The 19580-nt window shown below is 39.7% G+C and overlaps 1 protein-coding gene across 4 annotated transcripts in view; it reads right to left on the bottom strand.

Annotated features, from left to right (window-relative positions):
• The window catches only part of dscamb (Down syndrome cell adhesion molecule b), a 203686-nt gene that overhangs the window by 5287 nt on the left and 178819 nt on the right, over positions 1 to 19580 (bottom strand). For 2 of the 4 annotated variants that reach the window (XM_057838123.1, XM_057838122.1), the window contains exons 23-32: positions 19313 to 19479; positions 19089 to 19187; positions 16864 to 17052; positions 16485 to 16775; positions 12180 to 12356; positions 10146 to 10176; positions 9945 to 10060; positions 9715 to 9864; positions 8306 to 8506; positions 5985 to 6287 (exon numbers count right to left, since the gene is read on the bottom strand). In XM_057838123.1, coding sequence (XP_057694106.1) covers positions 5985 to 6287; positions 8306 to 8506; positions 9715 to 9864; positions 9945 to 10060; positions 10146 to 10176; positions 12180 to 12356; positions 16485 to 16775; positions 16864 to 17052; positions 19089 to 19187; positions 19313 to 19479 — 1724 coding nt within the window. Of the gene's footprint in view, positions 1 to 5984; positions 6288 to 8305; positions 8507 to 9699; positions 9865 to 9944; positions 10061 to 10145; positions 10177 to 12179; positions 12357 to 16484; positions 16776 to 16863; positions 17053 to 19088; positions 19188 to 19312; positions 19480 to 19580 lie in introns of all 4 variants that reach the window. The other 2 variants (XM_057838120.1, XM_057838121.1) reach the window with 1 other exon arrangement.

Here is a 19580-nt window from a genome sequence, read left to right on the forward strand (position 1 = left end):
CAATCTCTGAAGCAATGCTGATGGCACTCCTGTAAAATGACAAGCAGTACTCAATTTGGACATTTAAGTATGTACTCATTTTCTAAGGGGTGTACTCACTTTTGTTGCCAGGGCTTTATGCATTAATGGCTACATTTTGAGTTATTTTGAGGGGAAAATAAATTAACTCTATTATATAAGCTGCACACAGACTACTTTTCATTGTGTCAAAGTGTCATTTTGTCAGTGTTGTCCTATGAAAAGATAAATATCTGCAGACGTGAGGGGGGGACTCACTTTTGTGATACACTGTATGTACGAAGAGCATTTTGAATAGAAAATGTTCGAAAGGTTCTTGCTACGTGTTCGTTTCCATGGTAACCGCTCATAGGTCTTCCTGTTTTGGTCTCGATTGAGTCTAAAGTGCTTAGTTGCCAGCACGTTTTGTGGCCAAATTGACCGCGTGTGTGTACAGGCGTAATTCCGGGTTGTGCGCACACATCCGCGCCCGCCCTGCCCTTTGTGTTTATTGCACTGTGCAATTCATTAGTGTGTTGTTGATTATTGTTCAGTCAATTTGCATTTTTTTACATTGGCACTGATATGGTGTTAACCCTAATCCAAAATTGAGAATTTTTGACATAGACTTAATCTTTGAGTTTGTGGGATTTAATTAGTCGGTGGAGTTGATTTCAACAAATTCCATGCAGTTTGTCAGTTATTTGTTACTTCAGGGCTCCAGAGTGGCTAAGCTAGTGCGAGTCAATAGTGGTTGAAATCAACTCCATCGACTCATTAAACCTAAATTAAATCATAATCAAATAAGTACCAAAGTTAGTTTTTTTAGGCGTAATCAGTAATCATTAATTAAATTACTTTTTCAAATATTCTGTGATAATACTGCTCACTCCTTCTTAGCTAACCTCTGTATCCGCTTCTGCACTTTCTTCTTCCACCACCACGTCTCCTTATCTACTTTCCATCTGGATGACATGACATAGTACCATAGTACACACCTCCAGCTCACATTCTACTTGTGGAGCATACCCACTAACGACACTGAAAATCATACGTTTCGATTAACAGTTTCAAACTCATCGCTCAATCCGACAATCTGTTTTTTACCTACAAGACATTCCTTTCAAACTCCTCCATGACCGATACAGTATGGCAGTCATAAATTGATTCGCTAGTTTGATTGGGCACTAGTTTTATGTCGGAAGTACGTCCTGCCACAACCCTCTGTATTTAGCCGGGCTTGGTGCCTGCACAAAAAGAAACGGTTTGACTGACTGCGGCTACATTGGGATGCAAGCAGGGTAGTTCACCTAAATGATTTCATTTTTAAAGTCTCTTTTACTTCTTAAATAACCTATATAGATTTTCCTGAATTGCATTTAAGAAAAATATCAATCATATCTTGTAAAATAATTTAATTTTCTGACAAATCTAAGCCACATATTCTATCTTGCTGTCAGAACACTGAGGTTCTATGCCTATGGCAGCTTTTACAAATTGAGCTAATGATGATATTGAGGAAACCCTTCTGCCCTCACATAATGTTCATCCTCCAATGTTCCCACTGCAGTTACTTCATGCCCCTAGCAGTCGGGGTTCTGACATCGTTTGTCCATTTTTAGAATTCCTTCTGCTTAAAGCGAAAACACAGTGAGAGAAAATCTCATTAAAGTCAAATTTGACACTGACACGGGTTCACCTCTGGATTTAAGGGATTGTGATACAGATTGCTATTATTCTAATTTCACACCAATCTTCACCCGGTCGGAATAAATCTGATTCTAAGTGATACAGGAAAATTCATTGATGATTCATTTTTGCTATGACAATTACACATGCTTATAAGAAACCCAGCCTTGACTGATTGGAACAGGGGTTCTTAAACATTTTACACCTACGAAAATACTACAAGTACTATCAAAACGACTAAATTTCAAGGGTCGAAGTGTTTATAAGAAATAAAACTGGGTTTGTGACTAATATATGATCTTAAGCTACTGTACAATTCGGCACACGTTGTACATTAACACTTACCAGTACCTAATGAATAAATAAAAATCTACAGCATTAAAAATAAAATGTACCATATTTTTGAAGTAATTTAAAACTGCACTTGCAATTTCAATATAATGGAAGTGTAAAAGTATGCTGTACTTGAAATTTAAAAAAAAAAGAATTATGTCACTGTAACAGAAATAACTGATCAAAGTTTTTCTCATACAGAGCAGGTACGAAAACCATGTTACACAAAGTACTGTAATTCAATATTTTGCTGCAGTATCCTCCATTTCATCAAACAACGACCTTGAAGGATGGATTAATGGATTCACGCATATTGTAGGTACATCACTATTAATGCTTGTAATAATGATGAATATCTCAATAGGGATAATTCACTTAAAACAAAGATGGAAGTGTTTTTTTAATTGAGAAATAGCTGGAATATTCACCGGGCGGCCAATTGCGAAGTGATGAGATGTGAAACAGAATATAACAAGCTGTTAATCTGCTGCTGCTGCTCTTTATTTCTTTGATTTGTGTCACTCATCAGACACCACACGCACAATTTCACAGCTCTCTAATAAGTAGACAATGGCTGTTGAAATTAAACTTTATGAGCAAAGGGCACCATAATGCATCTTAATAGAAAGCAACCTCAACTAAAGAGCCATTCAGATGAAAAATTACAGTGAAAAGTTCTTGACAATGCATAACATTGTATTAAGTGTTCTTTCCCACATGTACTCTAAATTCTAAAGAAAAATTCACTTCATGTGAAAAATACATTTGTACCTTGTCAGTCCCATTGAACAGTCCTGAACTGACCTCAGTGGCCACCGTTGGAGTTTAGCTATCAGATACCAGCCCTGACTGTTAAATGATGCCTCATCAGGCTGTGCACCAAAAAGGCTTTCACACTGATAGCGCTTCAGTGTGGCACTCGAGTACTGTTTTTGATTGTTTTAATGGGGGGCCATTAGAGTGACAAACAGTCTTAATGTGTCCTTGATTCCTTGGTAGTATGATCCGTTTGTCCTGAGCAAAATCAGTCAAGACATGAAAGAGGATGAAAACTTGTATTCAGAGAGGTATACACAATTACCACACACCCAGAATGAAGACCGATTTGCTTTTTGTCTAAAGCTCAATTTTAACGTCCCCTCTTAACAGATCAGTGCCGATGCAATTATTGCCTTGCAGATTTCAGACAACTAAAGATCCAGACCCTGCATTTTGCTTATGGACCAACAGAGAACCTTCATTTTGAGGGAAGGGATAGGAAGAATCTTAAACAAAACAAAACAAAAAACAAAACAAAAAAAAAAAAAAAAAACAAGAGAATTCCATGCATTGGTAACACTTTACAATAAGGGTCCCTTAATTAACATTAGTTAATGCATTTTTAGACAATAACTAATGTTTAAGTAAAAATACAATAATTAATATAATTACTTATCTAACATTTATTAATAAATTAATTAACATGAGTAATGTGTTAGCTAATGCATTAGGCCCAAGTACACCAGATGCATGATCGTTGCGGTTCCGGTCTGGTTCAGTGTTGACTGCGTGCCACGCAGTACGTCAAAAACAGGCAAATCATACCCGCTGCGCACGGCTGCGGTCCGCCAACTCCGTCCCCTTGTGAGCTCTCGCGTGATCGCGCGCGATAATGTGGCATTTAAAACAACGACAAACACACGGAGTCTGTACTCATCAGAGAAGCAGAGAGAGAGCACATTTTTTGCCTTGCATATTGATATTGTAACGTTTGCTAAGCGGAAGTTTGGCCGCGAAAACAACACACGAGCCTCAACGCCTTTTTCCTCTTTTTCTTTATTAACTTCCCGCCACCTCACCAATGCAAAAACAACAACTATATACACTGACGCTATCTAGTCCACCAATCAGAGCGTCGCGCTGGTGCACCAGCACACCAATGGCAGCCCCGCGTTGGTGCATAAATTAACCCACCGATGACAGCCCCGGCGATGCTACAATATTTTAGTTGTGCCTGTCTCTTCATTCCAGATTGACTGCATCATGTTGAGATCAGGGCTCCGTGTGTGGGGGGAAGGGGGGCTATTATGCCCTTGGTTGTGTCGGTGGGTTTATATCTTTGTGCACATTTAGAATTTATGGCACATAACATCTGATAGAGCTGTTATAAACAACTGTTAAATAATCTGTAATATTTATAAAATGGATAGCGAATTATATACTACATGAACTAAAAAACAGCACACCTGGAATTGGTGTCTCAACACTGCAGATTCCTGTGCCCAGCGCAAACTGTTGGTTTTTCAATGAAAAGTCAAGTAAAATGTAGGAAAGAAAGAGAAACGTCTTGAATAGATGACCAGGTCGAAACTTGTGGGTGTCTCTTAATTCTCTTTCGTACTTTTCCCCCTCGACTCTGTATACAAACCGACATTGTGTGTGCGTCGGGCACGAGAATTTCTGCAGTGGAACCACTTCCAGACACGCTGCTGCTTTTTTTTTTTTTCTCGCTCACAGTTGTCAGCACGTCGTGTGTTTGTTATCATTGCCAGAAAAACACCTTGCAGCTTCGCTTTTAATGCTGTCCTTATAATAACGATCTGCTGCATCGTATACCACTTTGTGACTTTCCACCTCCATGATGAAACGTTCTTCGTCCATGTTCGCTGGTGTTTAAACCGTGAATAAGCAACCGGGCTGTTACGTCCAGGCCCAGCTCCGCCCATTTTGTCGGATGCGTGTCCGGCAAAAATAGAAAATAGCCTATACCATCCGGCGGGCATGCGGCACGCTGGAGTTGGTTCGCAGTCAATCCGGAGCACTGACGTGGCCGGTATATGTTGAACAATAGGATATAATGGGAACGGATTGGCTCCGGCGCTATTTTTTACCGGAGTCGGACCGGATACGCAACGATCATGCATCTGGTGTACTTGGGCCCTAATGCGTTAGGTAATGCATTAGTTAATGCATAACCAGACAGTAACTAATGGTTTGGTAAAATTAAAAATATATATAGGCCTATATAGGGTTAGGGTTTAGGGATTAGGGTTTGTTAATTTAGCATTTATAATTTCTTAGTTAAGGGACACATGTGGGTTAATTAAGGTTATGTAATACTTATGAGTACGTTAAGTATTACTTAACCTTAATTAACCATTACTAAATGTTTTTTGTGTAGCACACGTATCCCTTAACTAAGAAAATATAAATGCTTAAGTTCCCCCCGCTTAACCTTTATTAACCATTACTGAATGCTTTTTGGAGCCTTATTGTAAAGTGTAGCACATGTGTCCCTTAACTAAGAAATTATAAATGCTAAAAAAGTAATAAAGTGAACAAACCCTAGCCCTAATCCTATATAGGCCTATAAATATTTTTAATTTTACCAAACTATTATTTACTGTCTGGTTATGCATTAACGAATGCATTAACGAATGCATTAACTCATGTTATTTAATATATTCATAAATGTTAGATAAGCAATTATATTAATTATTGTAATGATACTTAAAGTTATTGTCTTAAAATGCATTAACTAATGCATTAACTCATGTTAATATATTAATAAATGTTAGATAAGGGATTAAATGAACTATTGTCATGTTACGTAAACATGAGTTACTGTCTAAAAATGCATTAACTAATGTTAATTAAGGGACCCTTATTGTAAAGTGTTACCCATGCCTTAAAACATGAAATAAATAAAATCCAGAAGACTCGTCAGAGATGTTGATTAGGATGATGATGTATTAACGTACGTATGCAATTGTAGGCCAGCCATTTGGATTGTTTAAAAAAAAAAAAGAAGAAAAAATCTGATTGCTCATATGATTTAAGTTACATCAACCAGCACCACTGGATGCGAAGGTAGAAAAAAAATGAACACAAACTCTGCCACCCAAACAAACAAAAAGAAAAGAAGAAACAGAACAACAAAGTTATTCAACTGGTTCCTAAAAGTACACATATGACTGCGTACTTACCAGGTCTGTGAGCCTTTGGCACAGCCATATTCATAACACGACTGACATCCTGAGGTTTGGGTGGCGAGGCAGTGAAGCGGCAGATGCCCGACTCAGACGGCGTGCTGGAGGTCAGGCTGTCGGTGTAGTCGTTGGTCCCAGCTGTCATCTGCTCGGAGGAGGTGTCCGAGATGAAGCACTCTGTGATGGTAAACTTTGCATGGCGGAGCTGTTCCTCCATCTTGGCGTGCTCGTAAGCTCTGGCCAGTTCTTCATAGGTTGATGAGGCGCTCTCAGTTGACACCATGCTGCTTCGTGCTCGATCTGAGGGTGATAGACCATATAATTAGCAGAGTTGTCACTAACGCGTTACGAAGAAACAGGTTATTGCAATCTGATTATTTTCTTTCAGTAACGAGCAACCTAACGCGTTCATTTTTCCAAACCTGTAATCTGATTGAAGTTAATTTCCTTAGTGTCTGTGCATTACTATTTTGTTATAGCCTCATAATGTACGTAGAATGAATATTGTAGTCATGTATGAAGAGCATTTTGAACAGAAAGGTTCCCACTACCCGTTCGTTTCCATGGTAACAATTCATAGTTACTTCCTGTTTTGGTTTCGAGTCATACGTGCAAAATGTTTTGGGACTGAGAAAGGCGTGAGACTCGCGGGTGCACATTCGAGTCGAGAGCAGCCACTTGTTAAGATATGAGAGGGAATCTTGATCTGTGTGCATCCATGAATGTACTTCAGTATTTTCCCCTCATTCTGAAGGTTTCCAGCGATAGCTTGGAGCCGCTACATGCGCGGCTGCTTCGTAGCTTTGCAGTGGCGGGTAGTCATTGCTCCTGCTCCTCCTCACTAAGTCGGTGAGCATTGTTTACATCATATTCGTGTTGCACATTTATGCCGTGAGGTGACGTGTTGGTTTAGCATCTTTGGGATGTGTTGTAAGTCCAATTGAGTGCTTAGCTGCCGCCACGTTTTGTGGCCAAATTGACCATGTGTGTACGGCATACTTCCGGATTATGCGCGCGCATTCGCGCCCGCCCCCACCTTTGTGTTTATTGCATTGTGCAATTCATTTGTGTATTGTTGATTACTGTGCAGTCAATTTGCATTTTTTTAACATTTGCACTGACATGCTGTTAGCCCCTAAACTCTAACCCGAAGTTCAGAATTTTTTACATTAGGCTTAATCTTCGAGTTAGCGGGGGTTTAATTTAGGGCTGTCAAAATTATCACGTTAACGGGCGTTAATTAATTTTTTAAATTAATCACGTTAAAATATTTGACGCAATTAACGCACATGCCCCGCTCAAACAGATTAAAATGACAGTAGTGTAATGTCAGCTTGTTACTTGTTTTTTGTGTTTGGCGTCCTCTGCTGGCGCTTGGGTCCAAATGATTTTATGGGTTTAAGCACAATGAGTGAGCATGGTGTAATTATTGACATCAACAATGGCGAGCTACTAGTTTATTTTTTGATTGAAAATTTTACAAATTTTAATAAAACGAAAACATTAAGAGGGGTTTTAATATAAAATTTCTATAACTTGTACTAACATTTATCTTTTAAGAACTACAAGTCTTTCTATCCATGGATCACTTTAAGAGAATGTTAATAATGTTAATGCCATCTTGTTGATTTATTGTTATAATAAACAAATACAGTACTTATGTACCGTATGTTGAATGTATATATCCGTCTTGTGTCTTATCTTTCCATTCCAACAATAATTTACAGAAAAATATGGCATATTTTAGAGATGGTTTGAATTGCGATTAATTACGATTAATTAATTTTTAAGCTGTAATTAACTCGATTAAAAATTTTAATCGTTTGACAGCCCTAGTTTAATTAGTAGGTGGAGGTCATTTCAACAAATCCCATGCAGTTTGTCAGTTTCAGGGCTCCGGAGTGGCTTAGCTAGTGCGAGTCACTGGTGGTTGAAATCCATTCGATCCACTAATTAAACCCACGCTAACTTGAAGATTAAGCCTTATGTGAAAAATTCTGATCTTCCACTTTAAATTCAATCATCGGAAAGTCAATTAACATGCAATGACATTTTTTGTTGTTGTCATTCTTATGTTGAGGCAGCAAAGTGAGAAACATTGGTAAAAAGTATCCGATATATTACTTTTAAGGTAAGTAGTTACTCTGATAATAAAGTAATCAGTAAAGTAACTAGATTACTTTTTGAGGCGTAATCAGTAGTCAGTAATTAAATTAATTTGGCAAGTAATCCGTGGCAACACTGATAGTACCACCAAAAAGCCCGATCTTAATTACATTGAATCCTTGATATTGTGAACACATTTATTGGTCCCCCACCTGTATCCTGTGATGGACTGACACTGTAGCTGTCGCTCTCCTTGTCCACAGATCCGGTAGCACGTGGCGTTGGGAGTCTCCAGTCAGTGGTCAGTGTGTGTGAGGAGCTGGTGGGATGTGGCCTGTTCAGAGTCCATTGGCTAGCGTACCGGTTCCGTGCAGCTGCGGGACCAGCTTTGGCAGTGCGTCTAGCAGTGGGATCTTGGAAAGAAGATAAGGGTGCCGAATTATACCATTCTATAAAAACGATGGAAAATTGATAGAAATATATACTCATTCATCTACCAATGTACAGTGTCCGCTACAAATTAGCACTGTCACTCAGCATTCCAATAATAATGAGTTTTTTAGTTAGTGGTGCTGAATTTTTTGGGAATATTTTAACAGAAGAACAGCTCTCAGTGTGAAGTTCAAGAACAGTGAAAAGTGTATTCCTGCATAAAAAATACTAGTAATTCAATGTCCATTCAATCTGTGTTCACTGAGTGTAAGTAACATGAAAACAATTGTTATCCCTCAACCAACCCCCTCGTAATTTGGTGCAAATTAAAAAAAAAAAAGTTTTTTTGCAAAGAAGCAGTAACAACAATGCTGAAGCGGAACTTTGGTGGAGGTATTGGCTGTTCTAAGCAGGATTGTAGTTCATCTTTTAATCCTCTAGTAATTCTTCACGGTTATAATTAGAGAAATATCGTAATCGGTTCATACACGAAATAGTTATTTTTACACATTGCACTTTATATTAGGCTTGTGCAGTATTTCTTGAATTACGAGAGACATTTGGTAAATGGTGGTATACTTGTATAGTGCTTTTCAACCTTTCAAGGCTCTCAAAGCGCGTTACAATACATTGCCATCCATCTACTGGTGACGCAGCACCAGGAGCAACGTGGGATTCACTATCTTGCTCAAGGACACTTGAGACAAGTTCATCAAGGCAGAGAATCAAACCCACAACTTCTGGGTTGAGCGACAACTACTCTTACCACTGAGCCATGCCACCCCACAAATTTAATGCAAGGACAGCACAATTATGCATAAATGAGCTTATGAAGGACAGGGAGACTTTGGTGAGAATATGTCAAGGCAAAGCAGAGAGACCACCACTCTTGATCAGTTCCGCTTCCACGGAGCACAAACACTAAGTTACTCTGCAGCACTCTTGCTGACTTAGCTTCATCACAGCTGGAAGTCACCTCTATGACCAGATGATTTGCTTGTATTAAATCACTAAGGTGATTCCCCCCCCCACTTTCTGCCAATGAAATAACCAATTGTGTGTGTCTGATTTTGTGTTGCAGCAACTAAATGAAAATTAAATGCCTGCTTTCGTGAAAACGATCCCATCAGTGGTAATAATATTATTGAAAGAGGAAATAAAAATGGGCACTAACAATGGTGGGACTCACTGGTTCCGGGCCTGGCATCGGAAACGTCCACCAGTGGTCCAGTGGCCTGAGTAAGAGACTGGTAGTGGACCGTGTGTGTCACTGTGGACGACTTCTGCTTATTTGTGTCGCCAAAGTCGTTATCGGTCAACAGTACTGTGGATCTGTCATCTGGAAGGCAAAATCAAAGAGCCAGAGGAAAAAAAATAAGAACATTGCCTTGTTTTAAATGGTTATAATCCAGGTTTTACCTATTGTCTCCATGGTGTCCCTCTCCTCGATGAGCAGCTGTGCTCTCGGAATATCAATATGCATTCTTAGTGTCTGTTGCTGCTTATTCACATTTTCTGGCGTCCGCGTATTCTTACTGTGCACATGGGAAGAGAAAAGGAATACATTTTTTTCTGATGCTTTGCTTTGTATAAGCAAAGATTAGGATTGCAAATGCATACCTCATTAGCATTTCTGCCAGGCTTTTGGCATCTGTGAAGTCAACAATGAGACTTGAGTTAAAGGCAAAATGAGCTGTTAAATTTGATGGATCGCAGTCGAAAGAGAACGTTTAATCTTTGTAAAGTTGGCTCTTAATTCAGATATGACGGTTTAGGTTTACTTATATTAATACATATACAATTTCCATTTGAGAGCGTGTACATTTTTCATTTTATAGTACAGTGGTACCTCTACATATGAAGTTAATTCATTCCAGGACCTTGTTTGTAAGTCAAAATGGTCGTATGTCTAGCAGAATTTTCCCATAAAAATACATTATAATTCCATTAATTTGTTCCACAGCCCGAAAACCTACACTAAATTCTCAATAAATATTGATGTTATTATTGCAAATATCAGTTACAAGAGCAAAACAAATTCATTACGAATAAAAATCGGAATAAATATATAATATAATATTATATGTAATATATAATAAAATATACCACCTGTAATAATGTAACAAACCGGGTTCTAATGTGGCATATGTGTTTCCGTGGTGTACCTGAACGCATCGCGTTGCTGAGTGAGCCTTTTAAGTTTCAGTTTCACTTTGGTTACTTGCTGCAGGGAACACTAGGCACAGGTTGATGGAATAAATGATTAGAAACCTGACGAAGCTGGCGGTTTCTTTAGCGATGTTACCATAATGATAATTGCCACCTTAACTTACAAAGACTGGCGAACGTCTACGGCTGTATTGTTGAGCGAGCCATACCACGGATGCGCACCCAATGCTCATATTTTTGTATTATATCTATCTTCATGTCAATGGTAACGGTAAGCATCACCTTTTTTCCTTTTTTTCACCACCTGCACTAGCATTGTTGGAACCCATGTTGATTCCTCTCACAAAAAAATCTGCCATGCATCCGTCTTGCAGGAAAACAGAGAAACTGCGGTGCTGTCATTGATAGTCGTATTTAGAGCATGTTGTCGGATGTAGAAACAAATGGCGAGTCAAATTTTACGTCGGATGTCGAAAAGATCGTGTGTCGAAGCGATCGTATTTCGAGGTACCACTTTATTTGACATCTCAAAAGGATTGATCAGGTTGGGTTGTCATCTGTTAAGTTCAATGCATACTTGGAAAGCAAAAGGAAGACAGTGTGTTGTGGGGATGTCCCGATCACGCAATCGGAAATCGGGCCGATCGCAGGGGATCGGAATTGGGTGTAAAATACCGCCTTTATGATTGAAAAATAACTTTATGTTTTTCTGCTTCATGCTCGTACAGCCTCTCCTTCGTGCTGCTTTTCTTGGTCAGCAGTGCACTGGAGTTTGTTTGTTAAAGTTAACGATGATTGACAGGCATTGAAGCTTTGCTCTTGCCAGAGATTTGCTCTTGCCAGAGAAGCTATGGAGCGCTATCTTCAAAGGCGCCGAATGCGTCAATCATCATTTAGCTTGTTAAACACCAGTGGTAGTGTGCTGTGGCAACTCATTGTGTGTGTGTGAGTGGCTGTTCTCATTAGCTTGAGCGGATTTGAGCAGACTCACTCAATGAAACACTTGTTTAAAAATAATTCACATTGTGAAGGACAGTAAAATGTTAAAAAAAAAAATTGTTTTGTTTTGTTGGGACAACACTTTTTTCAGTATTGGATCAGGACTCGGTATTGGCAGATTCTAAGCACTTAATAAAGACAAGCATTTTTCTAAGTTATTCTTGTTTAAAAATAATTCACATTATGAAGGACAATAATATATTTAAAATTTGTTTTATGTTTTTTTGGAACAACCGGCAGATTCTCAAAATCAGGTCATTCGGACTTGAGTGCAAAAATTTGATGGTGGTTGGGACATCCCTGTCCCTATTGTATGACAGATATCATTATTTCCCATTAAAAAAATAAATTAACGAATACTTCACACATACGTAGTACATACACTTCATCATGGAAACATCAGACGTATAAAGGGTACACACAAACGCGCTGCATTGTTATTGCTCCCAAAACAAATACAAAAGTTCAAAAACTTCATAGGCCGACCTCGTAGTCTTTTCAGCCTCTGTTCCCTGCGCCTCCTCTTGAGCACCATAAGCATGATGAAGACCAGGACGGCCACCACAAGAATGGATGTAATGGTCACTACCATTTTCAGACCTCCGCTGCCTGACATGTTGTCTGAGATAGGATCGCCTGTTTTCAGCAGAGGAGGAATGGTACCTTAAAAGAAACAGATTTAGATCAATAAAAACATGTTTTGGTGACATTAAATGGAAAAAAACAAAACAAAACAAAACAAAAAAACATTAGCGTGTCAAGAGTGTTTAATCTTTGTTTCTTAAATATCAGTATAACAGCTTTTTCCCTTTACACAGTATTAGTTTAGGAGAATGCAAGAATTAAAAAAAAAAAAGAATTCTAAATGTGCCAAGCAGAAAGAATCCTGTGTGGAGAGTGGATCAGATTTGAAATGCATGTTTTATTCTTACAGCATATGATATAACGCATCACAGAATGATATGTAATTTGTCTACACTTTCCCCAGTTAGAGAAGAAATGTTGCCTGCCTCTATCCACGTGAGGCATGAGTTGAATTTTTGCTTTAATTCTAACAGCTGAGTCGTCAAACTGACAGGCTCACCCACAAAATCACGTTTGCCCACACATATAGAAAAGCGCATCCACGCACACTTGCACCCTCCTGACAGGCAGCTTAAACTCCTCTAGCAAAATCCCTCTAAATAAATGAATGTGTAGTGTGGCGCTCTCATCGCCTCCTGTCTGTCCGCCTTAAAAGCTTCCTTTCAGTGTGAACGGCACAATCTGCAGTTGCACAATAAAGCTGCACAATTAAATATGAAGAGCTGCTTTCTCCCGCCACTGGAAGTGTGACAGTGAAGCTTTATTTAAAGACTTTCAAATGCAAAAGACAATCTTGTGTAGGCACAGTTACTGAGTGGCATCCAACAAACTAGGGGTGTAACGGTACACAAAAATCTCGGTTCGGTACGTACCTCGGTTTTGAGGTCACGGTTCGGTTCATTTTCGGTACAGTAAGAAAACAAAATGCAAAATATAAATGTGCTAGTTGTTTATCACACACCTTTGTGCTTTCAACAATAGGAACATTAGCCGATACAAAGCAAGAATTCTGCTCATAAAGTAGCGGGTATTTAAAGATAATCCAACAACAATTTGCCTTTCAGACCCCGCGTATTGGTCAGCTTTCTTTCTGAAAGAAAGAAGAAAAAAGAAGTCCTGTGCTAAAGAGAAAAGCAATCCCAATGACAAAGATTTTAACATGTATTTTACAAATGAAATGCCTAAATGAATCTTTTTTTTTTCTTATGAACGGTTTTCAAAAGCTTTATTGGTGGATTTTCTCAAGTTAAAAAAATGGAAAACATAAATGTGCTAGTTGTTTATTACACACCTTTGTGCTTTCAACAATATGAGCATTAGCCTATACAAAGCTAGGATTCTCCTCAAAAAGTAGCGGGTATTTAAAGATAATCCAACAACAATTTGCCTTTCAGACCCCGCGTATTGGTCAGCTTTCTTTCTGAAAGAAAGAAGAAAAAAGAAGTCCTGTGCTAAAGAGAAAAGCAATCCCAATGACAAAGATTTTAACATGTATTTTACAAATGAAATGCCTAAATGAATCTTTTTTTTTTCTTATGAACGGTTTTCAAAAGCTTTATTGGTGGATTTTCTCAAGTTAAAAAAATGGAAAACATAAATGTGCTAGTTGTTTATTACACACCTTTGTGCTTTCAACAATATGAGCATTAGCCTATACAAAGCTAGGATTCTCCTCAAAAAGTAGCGGGTATTTAAAGATAATCCAACAACAATTTGCCTTTCAGAACCCGCGTATTGGTCAGCTTTCTTTCTGAAAGAAAGAAGAAAAAAGAAGTCCTGTGCTAAAGAGAAAAGCAATCCCAATGACAAAGATTTCAACATGTATTTTACAAATGAAATGCCTCAGTGAATCTTTTTTTTTTCTTATGAACGGTTTTCAAAAGCTTTATTGGTGGATTTTCTCAAGTTAAAGCGCAACACAGAAATTCATAAATTTAATTGTTTAAGCAGGATCTGGGTATTATTTCTATTGTTTAATTACAGGTGTTTTATCTCATTTCAATTTATTTTATTTAAATGGGCTATTATTTATTTTATTATGTGTTTATATTTTACAAATGTGATGTAGTATTCATTTATATTGTATATTTTATGTTGTATAACTTTAGTTCCTAAGTGAATATTAGTTCCTACTTGTTTTGTTGTGGTAGGAGGGTTTTGTATTGCACACAGGGCTGTGTTGGTTATTATTATAGCAGAGAAGACAGCAGTAAATCAACAAAGACAAGTCAATTGTGCCCGGATCTACCTCTCAAGAAATCTGATGGACTCAAAAGTGGGTTACGATTGCATATTAATTTGAAAATCCACCGGATCCACCATATTTTTACACGTTACACGAGTGACTTCCGGTCTGGCCGAGCCTAGCTACCGGTAGTAGTATAGACCCTACCCACCGACGTCACAAAACCACGTGCTCGCTGTGTGGTTCCGCCCACTTGTCCGTCATTTTGTCTCTGTATTAGCATTGTTTTCAATTGATCGAGGAATTTAAAATGCATTTCATGGAAGACCCGGTGCTTTCTGATGCCGTAAACTCATATTTGATGCCCAAATCGATGTTTTTCGACCCACTGTCTTCGCCCTGTCTGCCTGACATCTGCTACGCTGATATTTACAATTATCTTGTCCACACAAAATCAGCCTATTCCCACGAAAATTTGAAAAACTTCAAGAGCTTGGAGGCTTATAAATACTTCGTTGCTGGTTGGGTGAAACAGGTCCTCGTTCGGCAGGAATCTATCTTGTGCTTGGAAAGGTGAGTTACGAAATTTTCAATTCAAAATCTTTTGTTATTGCTAACATCCACTGTCAAGTCTAATGTATTTCATGTCGTTTGTCAATGGAGTTAAGGCTTTTAATGTTTATATGGTTTAGCGATAGCACTCTCACTACATACATACGTGTATGTTGTCGGCGATTAGCCTAGCAATGATCTTAATTGTGGTTATTTGTCAGCCCCGTAGACGAGGCCAGTTTCTTTCACTTGGTACCAGCTAAATATTATTCAAAAAATAACGATGGTGGAAGAAAGGGAAGTCACAAACATCTTAATTTGAAACTATGTCGTACTACGTCGTATGTTGTCGGCGATTAGCCTCGCAATGATCTTAATTGTGGTTATTTGTCAGCTCCGTAGACGAGGCCAGTTTCTTTCACTTGGTACCAGCTAAATATTATTCAAAAAATAACGATGGTGGAAGAAAGGGAAGTCACAAACATCTTGAATTTGAAACTATGTCGTACTACGTCGTATGTTGTCGGCGATTAGCCTCGCAATGATCTTAATTGTGGTTATTTGTCAGCCCAAAACCCTCTAAGTATATCTTAAATGCATCTTACCGGATATAAAATGACTACTACATAGTCTGTGGTGATTTTTTGGTGCCCAGTTTTCACGTCGAATTGCAGCCGTCCATTTCGCTCTCCTCTTTGGATCCCTCGAAATACGGTAAAACTTCAAGTCTCTCCTTCCATCTTCTCTGTTAGTGCAACCAACAGCCACACACGCCTTCACCATTTTGATTATTAATGTTAAGGAGCAGAAAAACACGCCGTAAATAGGAGAAATGTACGTAGCCGTAACAGGTTAACACTATGTTTTGACGGACAAGTGGGCGGTACCATTCAGGAGAGCGGAGCTGTGACGTCACGTGGGTAGGGTCTATTGACGCAGGAGGGTCGCATCTCGCGTCAAATAATAAACTCTGCCGTTCTTTTCGCGTGCGTCGTGTTGAGCGACTTCTGGGACGCGTCTAACACGCGGCCGCACTGCGACTGGTGTGCATTGGCTGATTGACTTTAAGCCCGCGTTTCACTGCGTTCTCGCGGCGGCCACGTTGTCGCGGCGTTGACCTTTTTGGGTTATACCGTCCGACCGTGTGTGTCTTCATTATAGTAGAGAAGACGGAGTAAATATAATCTACACAAAGACACTGTAACCTGATCGACTCACAGCCTCGAAAAGTAAGGGTTACATTACGTCAGAAACTCGTTCAGTACGCCTCCGTTCCGAACCGAGCACCAAGTACCGAAACGGTTCAATACAAATACATGTACCGTTACACCCTTACCACAAACGCAACTGTGATTTTATGAAGGGCAGACATGTTCAAGGGGTTCAAAACTTAAATAATGATTGTTTGCAAGTATATGAGAGTGTCACTCATTTCATTTCTCAATTCAAGTAATTACTGGCAAACTCACTTCCATCTGTATTCAGAGTGGCAAAGGTGAGCTTCTTCTCTGCTGAGCCAGCACTGTTGATGACCTTCATCTGCAAGTCGTACCAGGTGGCCTCTTGCAGATCGTACAGGATGTAGCTCTTGGTCAGCGATGTGCGCTGTGCAGTGGTCCAGGTGGCCGAGTCCACGGCTTTATACTCGAGTATGAAGGAGGTGATTGGACAGCCGCCATTGTTCCAGCCAACGAGGTTTAGTCTCGCTCGAGTGGAGTTGATGCTGGTGAAAAGTTCATGTTCTTTGGCAAACTGCGGTTCTGAGGAGCATATACACAGATGGTAAAAGAGCAGCTTGGATTTTGGGCTCCGTCAGCATTTTTCACAACATCCATCCTTCCATCATACCTTTCCCATGAGTTTTAGCTTCAATTATTTCACTTATTCTGCCCGGACCAACAGCGTTTTGAGCTGTCAAGGTGAATTTATACCAGGTGCCACACTTTAGGTTCTCCAGACGGTACAAACGTTCGCTGGGGCTGATGGGAAAACTGCCCCATTGCTCACTGTTGTCCTCTGAGTACTGGAGGATGTACCCTGCCAATGAAAATGGAATGGAATGTTATTAAAGCGCAATGCAGCACGGAGAATAAACGACATTCACCTAAAAGACAGTTGCTCAAAGAATTGAACTCATTCATCCACAAAAGGATTATTATTTTTTAACCCTTAAGGTGCTCGCGTTTAACTCATTTACGGCTACGTTCGTTCTTTTGCCCCTCGCAGTCAAAATGGATTGGACATCTAGCGCCGTCAATGGCACTGAAAGATGTGCATTTGTAGCCAGTCCTCCCATTTTAAATGTTTTATGAAATATGTCTGAAACATTGCATAGTCAGAATTGAGTTTATTTTCATTATGATATTGCAGTATTTTACTTAAGGTATATATGGTTGGTAAATGTAATGATAAAGTGATATTTGAAAGGCAAATAATGTGTTTACTTGGGAAAACTAAGACCTTACTTCACAGGTCTTCGGATAGTCAGCATTAAATTGCCTGTGACACAAAAAAAGGCATGTTTATTTCATATTACACGCGGTATTTTATGCTCCTGAATGAAATGGACCGCTTGGATGTGTGAGGAAGCGAATGAGAGACTTCTGGCCACGGTCTCGGATTGAGAAAGAAGGCGATTGTGACGTCAGCAGGCTAATCATCTCACAATACAGCCATTACTATCGTATGCAGAAGGTTCAGCTGATTTTGCAGATTAATTTATTTTTTGCGTCGCGCCAGCCCAATGTGCTGCAAGCTTTTGTTGCTACACCAGGGAGAGTGTGAGGCTTTTTAGATTTACAAAACATCCTTGATTACCGTGAAGAATGGGCAAAACAAGTCAGACAATCAAGAGTAAGCTACATGTTTTATGTTATGTCAAATACTGGGATCATGGCAAATGTTTTAAGGAGGTGGCTTGCATTTTATGGGTGACAATGCTCCCTGTCCACCGAGAAGGCCATTCCGCCGACGACCAGCGGCTTGTCATACACCATAGTCGCTGGCCGATGAGCGTCCGTGCTCGGGCAGCCACGCGCTCTCGTCTGCAGTTCTCAATTGTGTAGAGACTTCCACCCCTCTCTACTCTCTTCGTGTGCTCGCCAAGAGAGCACTATCCTTGGCTTGGGCTCGGGGAGCCCCCCCGCTCTCATCGCCAGTTCTCGATTGTGTCTAGTCTTCCACTCCCCTCGGTCCTCTTCGCGTGCCCGCCTAGAGAGCGCTAGGCGGGCAGCCATGCGCTCTGACGTCGGCGGTTTGTCCACCGAGAATGCGCCATTTTTAGCGTTCATTCCCCTCTGCATTCCGGCGACGAGTACTGCCTGCCTGCCGGGGCCTCAGCAGAACGAGCTGAAACATGCTCGCCGCTGGGAGCTGGCCGATCGGTGAAGACAATCAACCCCACAAGTCGGGGTAATTTTGTCTGATTTTTCGTTTTCGGAGGAGGATTGGAAGAGCCGCTAGCATGTCCCTCTAACGCCTACAGTTTTTTTTACACTCTTTCCTCCTTCTCCGAAGCCACCAGGGAAATGCCAAAAGCCTGACTAACGCCGGTGGCATAAAATACTGTTCGGGAGGTTTAAGAAGTTGCCATTTTTGACCATTATGCAGTAATTTAGCCCTGTCATACTGAATAAATGTATTTTTAATATTTTATATTCCACTTAGCACGAGACTGTTATTTTTCATGACCATTCAGTTAATTTAGCAATTGTGGAAAAATAATTAGTTATATATCCTGTAAGAAAATCGGAAGGATAAAAAGAATGATGACATTTTGCTGCTCCTCATTCTGAATCTTCCCTATTGGGCTGAATTCTAGATCAGCTGAAATCGTTGCTCTGCCGATGTCATCAGCTGGAGGCGCTAGAGTGGTAAAATGACAGACTGGGCTAAACGGCATATTAAAAGACTCATTTCTTGTCATCTGTGCTTTGCCAAATTGTTGTATATAGTCAAATCATCTCAAAATATGCTTTTAATTAAAAAATAATGCCATTTAAGACTTTGTTTTAATCCTGTCACAGGCACTGTAAATTCAGCGACATATTGCTTAATCTACAATTATTGGCCACCTCTGATGGAACTTCCGCCATTGTCTCCTGGTATCCATGACAATGTGATTGAAGTGGTGGTGGTCTTTGTTACTGTGAGACGTGGCTGATCAGGAGGCACTATGGATAAAAGGATGAATACATTTCAATGCATGACTTATTATTTGATAGAAAGAGTATGGGTTTGTAATGAAGTTCTAATTATATATTTAGAATTGTATTTGTACATTTCCCCAAGTACTTGCCTTGAACCTGCAGGTTAAGAGTGATCTCATCTGAGCCCCAGTTGTTGCTGGCCACACAGCTGTAGTTGCCAGAATCCTCTGCTTTCACTGTTCGGATGATGAAGCTACCATTGGCATGGACACTCCGTCGACCATCCACCAGGACAGGCGTAGGAGTTCCATTGGTACTGTAGAGACAGATTTGAATAATTATTCTATTGTAAGACTGATTACAATGAATTGCATTTTATACACATTAACTTCTCCTCATAATTCAATTTGTGATAAA

Source organism: Corythoichthys intestinalis, chromosome 6 (genome assembly GCF_030265065.1).
Source record: "Corythoichthys intestinalis isolate RoL2023-P3 chromosome 6, ASM3026506v1, whole genome shotgun sequence".
NCBI lineage: Eukaryota > Metazoa > Chordata > Actinopteri > Syngnathiformes > Syngnathidae > Corythoichthys > Corythoichthys intestinalis.